Source organism: Xiphophorus maculatus, chromosome 15, assembly GCF_002775205.1.
Source record: "Xiphophorus maculatus strain JP 163 A chromosome 15, X_maculatus-5.0-male, whole genome shotgun sequence".
In the NCBI taxonomy this organism is placed as follows: domain Eukaryota; kingdom Metazoa; phylum Chordata; class Actinopteri; order Cyprinodontiformes; family Poeciliidae; genus Xiphophorus; species Xiphophorus maculatus.
In genome coordinates, this window is record NC_036457.1 from 16,588,202 (window position 1) to 16,600,459 (window position 12,258).

At 38.0% G+C, this 12,258-nt stretch overlaps 1 protein-coding gene across 1 annotated transcript in view; it reads right to left on the minus strand.

Moving 5' to 3' along the window:
* plcb1 (phospholipase C beta 1) overlaps window positions 1-11,996 on the minus strand; it is a 118,115-nt gene extending 106,119 nt beyond the window's left edge. Inside the window, exons 1-2 of the mRNA XM_005805628.3 lie at window positions 11,546-11,996; window positions 6,410-6,487 (exon numbers count right to left, since the gene is read on the minus strand). Of these exons, the coding sequence (XP_005805685.1) occupies window positions 6,410-6,487; window positions 11,546-11,644 (177 nt within the window). The 5' untranslated portion in view covers window positions 11,645-11,996. The remainder of the gene's footprint in view (window positions 1-6,409; window positions 6,488-11,545) is intronic.
* Between the last annotated feature and the right edge of the window lie 262 nt (window positions 11,997-12,258).

Below are 12,258 nucleotides of genomic sequence, written 5' to 3' on the forward strand. Positions count from 1 at the left end.
GGGCGACGAAAGAGAGAATGTGACATTTCCAAGGTGTATGCTGTCACAAGGCAACCATGGCAACTAAACTAAAAGGCTGTTAATTTAACTGAGTCACTCCACCTCCCAGTGTTGTATTGCTCCATTGCTCCTCCCACTAAAAGCAGCCACAACCACTAGACGTACGAATGTATTTTTAACATGTGCAGCCACCTGTTCGTGCCTGACATTACCACAGCGTGATTCTAAACAAGTTGAGGACTTTGGGTTTACAGCAGCCTCTGTCAAGTGTTAAGCTAAATACAAGTGTCCATCTTGAAATGGTGTGTATAAATGTGAATCAGAATATCTAGGAAAGGCGTCCTCTCGTTACAATGACTAACTGCAGCAATGTAATAAAACAACAAAAGAAATTGAATGCAGCTTCAAATGTAGGTAACAATTAAGTGCAAAGATTTTGTTCTTAGCAAATATTTGCTGGTTTTGGATGAATGCTTTATACACCTTTTAGAGCTGCGCAATAAATGCAACTGAAATTCTCATCACAACATATTGTGAGCACCATGCATTTGCATTTTGTATACTGATAATATATTTGGCCAGATGAATGGATTTGGCCTCTCCTGGATAATGATGTCTGAGAAGGAAAAAAAGTATTGCAATCTTTTTCTTTTTTTTAAGGAATAAAAAAAAAGATTAGGTAAAAACCTAGAATAGGTACATCCTGAAGAACACTCTGTTTAAAACAGTTTAAACATAGTTTTTAATATTGAAGGATATTAAACCAACAACTTCAGTCCGGTAAAGTTCATTCCTCATAATAGAGGTGAAATGGTATATAAATTTTGGGGCACGTTGTGTGTGTGTCATTAATTTTTAATGGCACAGTGTACAAATGGATTTTAATAGTAACTGATCTTTAAAACAGTAAGGCAAGCTAAATATTAAGACGTTCCCTATTGATATAATTTTAAAGGCTTTATGAAATGGGTCTAGTAGACAATCCTTTGATATCTCTGCTTTGACCGACTGTTGACACTATCACCAATACCATTTAAACACATTTCAGTTATATTAAACAGTCTTGCATAAGAAAAGGGTAAAGACTAACTTCATCTAAAGACTGCAAAGTAACTTAAACGTTGATATTAGTTTCCCAACAAGCAGTAAGCCGTTAAAGAATATCAAGATGGGTTCTTTTTTCAGCCACAGAAGCAGAAAGGCCGAAACATGGAAGGAAGTATTTTATTAAGTTCTTAACTCTGGCCCCCAAAAATATTCCTGTTCTCGGTTTTCTAACTTAAAACAACTTCTTTATGAGGAAAAAAAAACATGAGTTTTATTAATAACTGAGAAAATTATTATCTGTGAATACACACAACGCTGTTAATACATTCCTTATGTGTGATGGGACGTTATTTATTTGCTTTTTCCACTTGTGAATTTGTGAAAATGTTTATTGAAGCCAGTCTTTCAAAAGAAGAAAGAGACCCTGCAAAAACTAGAAAGAAGCTGTCCGGATGAACTATGAACCAAACACATGCAAACGTGGGAAATTTATTACAGCAATCATTTACATAGCCGTGTCCTGAGTGAGAATTTAGCAGCGTGAAGCATAACAACACAGCTAGCACTGCATTCAGCTCTAAACAGTTTACACCTGTAACCAAGCAGAGAAAGTGCAACACCTTGGAGCTACATCAGACTACTGCATTTGAATTCTCCACAACAGAACCAGCTTTGTCAGAGGTTTTGTTTTGGCAAAAGTCCAATAGCGAAGGGAGGGAAGTGAAAACTCAAATTAAGCTTAGCATTTGATCCAGGCTCTTTGTGGTGAATTGCTGCCATTAACAGGTTACCTACATTTCCTTTACATTTCCCTAAAAAGTCATGTAATGGCTGGATGAATGTGTGTTTTTAGTCTTCCACAGGATTTACCACAGAATACTTGAATACCACAATACTAAGGAGAAAAAAGAAAAACTGAAGATCAGAGATGGGGAAAAAACATAAGAAAATTTAAGAAATATTTAAATATTGCAAATCTATTTCATGACCAGTATTATCAGGAACATTTTATATAAAAACTGAAAAGTGAATCTAAAGTTCATTTCTTGTACAAGTGGGTGAAGGTATGATGCTGCAGTCTGGTACAATTGCAGCTCCAACACAGTTATATAATATTATATTATTTAAAATTAATCCGTGAACAATCATGTTTTCGGAGCTGTGGTTTTTTTTCTTGTTTTGTTTAATGAAAAGTTTAGATGAATTACTCATTTAGATTGCCACACCTGTTAATCATGGAAGGCTTCAAGTACTGTGAGACCATAGGAACAGAAATATTATTCTTTTTTTAGTTTAAAATCTTGTGGTTACATCAGAAAACTGTGTGCTAAAGTTTTCTAACGGGGTCAACAAAGCCTTGTTCTGGCAAGTGTCCATTACTAATGTTCCATGTTTCATTAAGATATTCATTAACTAAAAAGGGGTTTTCTCTCAGGAAGGAACAAGTATTCAAATATTTAAACAACTCTGTAGTTTGGGAATGGGACTTTTTTCCTGCCAAACTGGTTCTAGTACTGGTTTCGAAAAGTAACCATCAAACTTTGACTATAAAACTAGTCCCATCTTAGAACCACCTCTATGCTGGGCCAGACAAAAACAAATGTTTATGAGTCACTTGAAATGTGTCCGCCACCACATCCAGAGAAAGATATTTGACTTATTTCAGTCATGGACTTCACAGATGTTTAAAAAAAATGGAAAAATTCAGATTGAAAAAAAAAAGGCACCTTAGACGCATTAAAAATATTTAACCCTGACTGCACTCACTTTTGCATATCGAGACAAACCATATCAGTTCTGACAATCAGTAAAAACACAGAGTTGTATGTTTAACTAGCACCACAGAGAGCTGCACCCAGCCACTCAGATATTTCTATAAACAGTGTTTGCATTTACAATTCTAAACACTGTAGGGTCTTTCAGTAGCAAGAGTTAGAGTCAATAAATCCTGCCTAAAACTGTGTGTTTTACATCCACTTGCACTGCTGTATTAAACTACCAGTCAGGATTTTAAACAACCTTCAAAAACACTGACTGGGTCCTCAAATCTAGGATTGAGGATCCCATGTATGACTGCAAATCATACTAAATGACAAAAATAATAGCAGCAACCCATATTCTAAATGTTAGAATAGGTGAAACATAGTACCTACATTACTTACATTGTCACTGTACCCCTGTTTAATTAAGTCATCACCAGTGGAAGAAAGATTTTTAGTGACAAAATAGTCTAGCACCAAGCTGGTAATCCAGCAGTGGAAAATGACTGTAGCTCCTAACTTTTTTTTCACACTCTAGCATCAGGTTTGGTTTAGCACTGGAACCACTTTGGTTGCCAGAGCCCTAAATGAGTGCTGCTTCAAGAAGTTCATTACACAGTAAAACATTAAGTACAGGAAATACCTAAATCCATCAGTGTTAATGACAGTTTAAAAGTCAGGCAAGTTGGCACACAGTACAATTCTGCTTTGCTTCTGAAGAATCCAAGGAATGCTTTTACTCTGCAGGCCACCACAAACACCCGTAACAACTGGACAGAACATTACAGCTTGTTTAAATCGGTCTGCTGAACAGATGTCTAATACCATAATGAATAAATGTTAGTAAACACATGAGACAAGGCATCTTCACAAACGCATACAAACACACAGTGGCACAAAGCAAGATAGTGGATGCCTTTCTTTATGCCCTAATAGAGTTTTACCTAGGGTTTTGCTTGGTATCAGCTTGAGTTATTATGTGCGAGGCAGGATTGTTCTCAGTGCTGGGAGACTGAGCAGACATCCACATCCATAAATACACACAAGCAGATCCAGACACATTGATGCAAAAGGCTAATCATTCCAACTTCCTGCCTCATAATAGAGGGACAGGAAATAATAGTGAACTAATGCCAACCTGTCCCAGCCTCTCTCAATTTTCTTAGCGAGTAACACTCACAGTTTATCTCTCACTTGCTCTCTTCCCTTGTTAATTGCTTAATAGAACAGTTCACTTTCCCTGCAGACACTGCCTCTTTTTCCACAGACAGTGTATTATTTACATTAGGCTGGCATCGCATCCTTTGCCTGTTATAAAGCAGGAGTTAGAAGACTCCTTGTGTGCCGAGGTTAAGTCTCGGTCAGCACTCCTGTCTGTGCTCTGCCATCACTGCAGTATAAAATGCTCATCTAGGAAAGCATCAAATCAATTCTTGCTATTAATTAGTCTCCGCCAGACTAACACTGCTGATAAAGTTCTACACATAAATAGAACAGGAACACATTATGTCTATCAAGCTGTTTGGAGGCGTTGGACAAGCTGATCTATGTTCAAATCACTAAAGTAATCAAGTCCCTGAGCTCAACAGCTGTACTGCATATCCAAATAAACAGAACAAACTGGGAGTAGTGCAAATTATGCCCACTTTTACCAAAGTAAGCTAGGAGGAAGTGTTTTCTCACATTGGAGGTACTGTTAAAAAGCCCATCTAGGGACAAGTGCTGAGAATTAGCTGTTGCTATTGCTATTGCACTACGACGCAAACATGGGACTGTTGTTCTGTTCAGTTTGTCTATGTCGATGTGTGTCTGTCCCTATCAAATAAACTTAATAATAATAATAATAATAATCAACATTAGCATTATCAGCAGAGGTAATTTCACAACATTGCTCCTGGTGTCTTTCAGTAATAACTGAAGGCACAAAACAACAGAGTATTCACACAGGTGTCATGTTAAGCACTCTGGGTGAAACAGTTAGAATTTCTCTCTTTCTCAACACAGTTTTTTTTACTGTTTAAGTTACACCTTCTTTTGTGGGAACAGATCAATTTGGCCAAGCACACAATGGCAGGCAACTGGAAGGCACAACCATAGAAAGTGCAGTCCAGTCTGGATCTGGGTGTGTGTGTTTTTTTCAATATAAACACACTAAAGGTACCCTGTGTTTGTAGTAAACATAGCCCAAGAGTTTGTAACAGATCTCCAACTCATAAAGGTGTGTGACAAGATAGATTAATGAGGCCACAACGAAAACAGAGTGTCACCACACAGTTCACTTTTCAGTACTGTATTCAACATAATGGCCGGACAGTGGATTACCACTTGGTGTTACCACCAGATCATGATTTCTGATTTGGTAATGTTTGAGTTTTCAAAGAATGAAGCACACTACCATGGTACATAAAGGTTTTTTTCTAAAATTATGGTTTCATGCCACTGTTTTCATACAGATGTGACGGTTTAAGTCCTTCTTAATAAGATGCCACAAAAAGTGCTAAAGGACAAGAATGTGGATTATTGTGTAACACATTTCTGCCACTCCCCCACATGTTGCTGCACACTACCAGCCAGATGGCTGAAAGAATCCTGCACTTTTCTTTCCTCGCTTGGAAGACAAATATAGTTGTTTGCAAAGATTTCCCACAGCAAAAAATACTGACACTCATTGTACACAAACAAAAACAACACAATTGATCACTTTTATTAAGGTAGCTTAGACCAACTGATTAACCAGCTATTATCCACTTCTTGTTACTCTTTAAAGAGTAAAATAATGGAAAGGTATAGATCGTCCTTCTTAACTTAAATGGTAGTTTGTCCATATACCTTCTTCTGCCTACAAATCAAAATAGTAAATCAAGAAATAAATGCTTTGTACAACAGCAATGTTTTGATAAACAGTAATGATTATTACATTAAAATAGTTTAGCAATAGGAGGAACATTTGTTTCTTTATAGTTTAAATAAAAGCAATGAAAACACAATGTACTCTGAGGTTTACATTTTTCAGATGAAAGTTTTATAACGTTAAAGAAATATGGTATGTCTACCTTTGGTTATCATAACGTGGGAATCTCATGACAGCCTCCTATTATTTAACCTGCAGCATGCAAGACTACATTATAGATGGTTTTTAAGCACAAAGGGCTATCTTACTTTTGTAGCCTGCAGATAAATATTTATATTACTTCTTAACTTTGACACTTGTTCAAATTTAAGCCCGAGTCTGATTTTTTTTTTTTTTTTAAAAAGAGCAACTGCAAGAGCTACAATCTGTTCTTCACAATTTGCAGTTTTGCCCGTAGTCTGATTAACATAGTAACAAATGCCTGTGATAGTTTGTCCTTGCTTTGCATCCATCAAAGCACACACAAAGCCTTCAGACTAGTAATAACACAAAAAATACACAAGATTCCAATCTAATTGTAAGTTTTGATCATTTCACAACAGAAATGTGGAAAACAACTGTTTATGCTGCTGCAACAATAACTAAATGTTATATAAACCTAATAGAGGAATGTTGTTTTCTTGCAGCTTTGTAAGCATGTAGGTCAAGAGTCAAACTAAAAACCCTCCAACTTCAAAAGTTGGTGTTTTACCTTGTTCTGGTCAATCCAGTACAGGAAGTAGCCTTTGGGGTCAACCGTTAGAGTCACAGGGGTCACAGTGGTAGAATCCTGTAGTACGAAAGACAAGACATCTGGAGTCAATCAGTGTGTCACCATGTAACACTGCACCCCTCTTATGGCTTATACGCAAGTACATATGACGGGATATTCCCTGGGGTAAACTGGTTAATTTTCCTGTCAGCATCAAAGCATACTTTTTTTCTACCAACACTTGCATTCCAGAGTCTGAAATGACATTAAAACCGCTGTTTATGTTGCACTTTACACACAATCCTTTCCTTATAGGGTACTTTTCAATTCATGATAAGGCACTGCCACAAATGACCAGTTCACTGGCGTGTGAGTGTATTTGCTGCGGCTGCATTCATGGCTACAGGTTGTTTTAAAGCTGATGTTACCATTTCCTTCTTGCAAAGGGGAAATGCTTTCCCACAGCTTCTACATAAAGACGGTCCCATGTTTCACAGACACAATTTGACCCTGAGGCGCACATGGCAACGCCACATATTATTGGATGCCGCTATAAAAAGAAAGAGGCTTTGCCCTTTTTCTTCCCCAGCATCGCATTGTGGCAGCAGTTCAGCTGAACAGCAGCATATTGTCCTCTTCAATCAGACATATCTGTGATATCCGGGAAATCAAAAACCACATTTGCTGCAAAATCTTCAAAGTGTCTTCATGAGGCAACTAATGAGGTCCCTAACACAACATTTGGAGGCAGAACTAATGGTGAGAATGTGCTACACATATCTATTTGTGTGACCCCATGCCACTTAAAGTTCAACATATCATGAAACCATTTGACTGGGAGATTGTAGACCTCAGATCCAACAGTACTGTGGTAGAGAGAACAATAATAATTTTATTGTGTTGAAATAAAATTACTTCAACAGAATACAAAAATCGCATTTCCTCCATGACTGAGCAACACTAAGATCCATGTGGACACTGAAGAGGTAAAAGGGAAAGCAAATACTGTACAGGAAGAAAAGACCTGAGTGAAAAGTGAATGAATGACATATTCTGAGTTAGAACTGGTAAAGTGTTGTATCAGAAGCATTTGCTATAGGGATGCTAATTTTGGCAACTCAACATTCACTTGAAATCTAATAAAGACTCGTAAGTATCAGTTTTGGTTGTGCACGCATGATTGCACAATCTTTGTAGGCTTGACTGAGTGAGAAAAACCTGCATGGGGCGAAGGCAGAACACCCCGCTTTATGTTAGCGTTTAGTAAAGTGGCATGCAAGCCTATTCATACTTTTGCTTTCATTTGTTGGTGCGCTACATCCACCACCCCAATTTATTTGAAACTGCAGGTGATAGAAAAATACGGAGTAGCAGAAAACTGTGAATGGTGAAAGAAAATTATAAATAGGAAAGTGCACATTTATATTTCTTGTTCATATGGATATTTATTACGAAATGCATTTTCAACTGCATTGAAGTCTGGACTTTGAATAGGCCACAATATTTCAGGATGCTTTCATCTAACTTCGGTTATGGGTTTATGTTTGTTGTCCAGATGAAGGTAAAACTTCACCCTTGGCCCAGTCTTGTGTAGCCTCTAACAGATTTAGTTCTGTATTTAGCTCCAAATATCTTTCTATCAATGCTGACAAGCCTCCCTGTCCCTATAAAGAAGCATCTCCACAACATGAAGCTGTCACCATGACATTTTATTATGGTAAGCTCAAATGGATGTGAAGTGTTACATTTTTGTAACAAATAGTGTAATTAGCTGACATCTGAAGACAGTTTGTTGCACTTCAAGTTTTTTTGTTGGGCATCAGGATAAAAGGAGCATCACTATTTAGATTTTCATTCTCCCGATATACTCATTTGTGATAGTCTACATAAAATCTTCATAAAAGTCACTGTCTGCCTTTTAGTTCCTCCAACTCCACTTTTACAGATAAATATAAATTTCCTGCACTCAATAAACAGTGCAGTGATTTCTAGTGATTCCTAGAAAATGAATTAATAATGAAGTGGATCAGCATTTCGTAAAAACGTTCACATTTCCATTAAACCAGTTCAAGCATTTATGCAGTGGGACAGGATGTGGCATTTGATGGATTGGTTCTGATGTTAGTGGAAGGAATAAAGGATGGTTTGTGAGCTCTGGGAATCAACCTAATGATGTGAGAGCGGTCATTTTCACCAGCTTCTTAATGTCTTAACTCTCCATGGCCACCATAACAAACACATTAAGCCATTATGGGCTCTAAGTGAAGATTTTGTCTTGGGACTGAAAATAAAAAAAACCACACAGAAACTTCCGGTGGTTTGTATTATTGCATTTCATTTTTCTAAAAAAAACAAAACAAAACAAAAAAACAACTGTTGTGTATTCCTCTTGCTTTCAACAAATTTCTATTGTTTCTGGTGAGCCAAGAATGAGCATTTCCCATCTGCTTTTAGCTTAGCTTTTTTTATTATTAATATTATCGTCATTTGTCTGGACAACCTTAGCAAGCTGTGGTCTTATTTTTGTCAAACGAAGGGCAGAATGAATGACAAAAGTACAAACCCTGAGGTCACTTATCCCTGCCAAGAAACACTGTCATTATTCTTTTTAGCGAAGCATCTGTGCCATTAGCGCTCACCTAAGGGGGAATGTTATTGAGGAGATTTGAGTTCTGCACATTGCTGCTCTGTCTCCTAATGACATATCCTGCTACTTTCACTGGATTTTAAGCTCCCTTGTGCAGACAGATAAGATCTCTTTCAGAGTGCATCATACAAAAAATGGGGATGATTCCAAAGTAACCTTTTTACTTTACATTACTGATCCAGTAATGTGTATACATATCTTCCAAAAATCATAATGACAAATTAGGTTTCGTCTTAACCTCCATTTATCAGTACAGGTGCACCTAGAAATCGACTAGTTTTTAGCTTAAAATCCTGATCAATAAATGACTTATCAGATATTGATTACTGATTAGTAAATGCATCATGGCAGTATCACATCCTGATGACAAAAATGCTTTGAAATATGAAAGACATTACTAAAGGAAGTGCAGTGTTTAAAAGTTGTTAGATAAAATAAGCTTTTTGAAATAAAACTTTTTTTTGGAAAATGTCTTCTGCTCATACAGGCAATGGGATAGTGAGAGTAATACTTCCAGCAGATAACAGGAAGACTGAATTTTTCACAAGAAAGTTGTTCGGTTTGATCATGTTGAGCTTTCAGCTTTTGTCTGAACTGATGACACCTTTTCAAAAGTTATTATAGTCAACAGTTCAATTTAAAATGACTGAAACGGTTCTATAGAAAAGAAAAATGTCTGACTGCCTTAGTTAAAACAAATAACATGCCTCCACCTTTCTGTGGGACTTTTGCAAACATTTAGAGGTGATCAGATTGTCCTTTCTTTCCCTAACAGTCCTGGCTGGAGTTTACTTCAGTTTCTCATACTGCCTACTTTTCCATAAAATCATAGCTGCTGTTCATATATAATGTTATTGTATGTGATTTCTGCACCATGAACAAATTTTACATCATTCATGTGCCTAGCGAGAAGCACAAAATTTAATTTTCAGCAAAGTAGAAGCATAGATAAATAAAACCCACATCAGAGGAAAGCAGTAAATGAAAGAGGCACATCCATATTGTGTTTCTTGTGACCTACACAATTCCGTGTGGGGAAAAAAATTGGAGAGAAGCCCCAAACCCAAAGCTGTGATAAGAAGAAAAAAAAAAATCATTTAATTCTTCTCCACTTTCAATTCATTAATTGGGCTCCCTATTCCACAGTGATTCTTTCCATGAAATGACACAGGGAGGAAATGGGAAGGACCTGGATGGGAAATGACCCGGAGAAAGTATCAGTGGGTATGTCTGTATTTCACAGGAAAGGCCTGGCAGGCATTTGGCTCTGGAGATACAACTGCATGTGCCAAAGGCTGCAAACAGGCCTGTTTGAGGAAACGACTCACATTTGACTCACACTTGACGCCCCTTTTTACAACAAAGACAAAGCTGATGGAATGACCACTTTTTGGCAATTAAATTAAAGTGTTTCACAAGTCCTCTGATGATTGACAGAGTGGAATGTTTACGAATGTGCACGATTTCCTCACTGCCGTCTGGACTGACTGTATTCGCACTTCTGCAACCCTCATCCATCTGTGCTGTGCTTGGCTCACCTGGAGTCAAATAAGATAACAAGCATTTTCACCAAGAGGCTCATGAATTTATATTTCAAGATGGCCATAAATTAAAAGCAAGATCATTTATTAAGGGCACTATAAAGTATACATGAACTGTGAATTAAACAAATTTCAGATTTCTTTCACTAATAATTAAAGTACCGCACTACTTAAAGCTCATTTTCAGGTGCTTTTATTAGAGGAAAAAATATTCCAGGAAAAGGAAAAAACATGTTTCAAAGATAAATAATCGCATGCAAATCCTCACAGTACACACAGGCCTGCACCCAGGTTGAGGGAAGAAAAGAAAAGCACAGTTATTCAAATTGGTTGTAACTGGATCACAACAAAAGTCCCTTTCAAATTCTACTTTTGTTGTCAGCATGGAAGAAAATAAGAAAAACGTTTAATTTGAACTTAATCTGAAGAGTGGCAGCTTTATCTGAAGTCAGTGCAAGATTATTAGAGGAGGGTGTTCATCTATTTCTTGAGAAAGAGGATTCGGTTTGAAATTTGACTTAACTTGCGTCTTTTCATATCAACTACAGTACAGGTGTTTAAATAAACCCATAAAAATAAAGTGAACAAGCAGAAGTACGATAAGCTGTGAAATGTCAATTTCACTGATGCACGAGCTTTGGAAAAGGCACGTGCACTCACTCGCGTGTACTCCTACAAATACTCTGCATTAAGATGTAAACAAAGCGCATGTCAGGGTGCTGCATTCTTGCAGCATTCCTAGATTAAAGCATGAAGGTAAAGCACTGAGCCCCTGTCACTGCGGTCCCCACTGCAAATAAATCTACCCGCTATGTTGTTGCATGAGTCGTTTATAGATTGTGTATGCTACATTGGACCATGTGCATGCAAATAAAGCGAATAGAAATTATGCAGAGATGTCGTCATAATTTTTTTTAAATACTGCTGGTGTGTCTATCCATTACTTACATCATCCCATTTCATAAATTTGCTGCCCTTTCGGAGGCACTCCGGCACGGACACTGGCTTGAGCTGCAACGCATGAACTCCAGGCTGTGCCCCAGCCATTGACTCATCCACTCCTCTCGACGCACGGCACGGCCAGAAATGTACCTCTTCCCTCTGTTCTTCTTTTATGTCTCCACGTCTCCCCCCCCCGCTTTTAAAAAAAAATCCTCTCAAAACGCCAGCAGACGGAAACCCACTATCACTACTGCTTGTAGTATGTCATGCCCGCAGTGGCGGCGGCGGCGGTAGCGGTGGCGCGTTTCGGTTTTGGAGAGCTGGAGAGACAGGCGCAGGCGCAGCGGAGCGGAGCCACTGACTGACTGACTGAACGACTGAGTGACATGCAGCTAAAAACGAGCTCCAGAGAGAGACAGAACAGCGGAGAAGGAGGGAGGCATCTGAATGAGTTTCACGTCTGGTTTGAAACTGGAGCTACAAGTCAATACCAGGATAGGATCGATGCTTTAAGTGTTCTGGCGCCTCCGTGTGTCCGTGGCAGTACGATGCGCGCGCACTGGCCCCAAGTTGATAAATTAGATGTTATAGTAGCAGCAGGTGCACACAAGGCTGACACTATAATAACGCTATAATAGCAAGAACAATATTTCTTCCTGTTTTGGTAAATGGCAGGATGTGCATTTATGACGAGGACTGTAGAGGGGGAAATGAAAAAT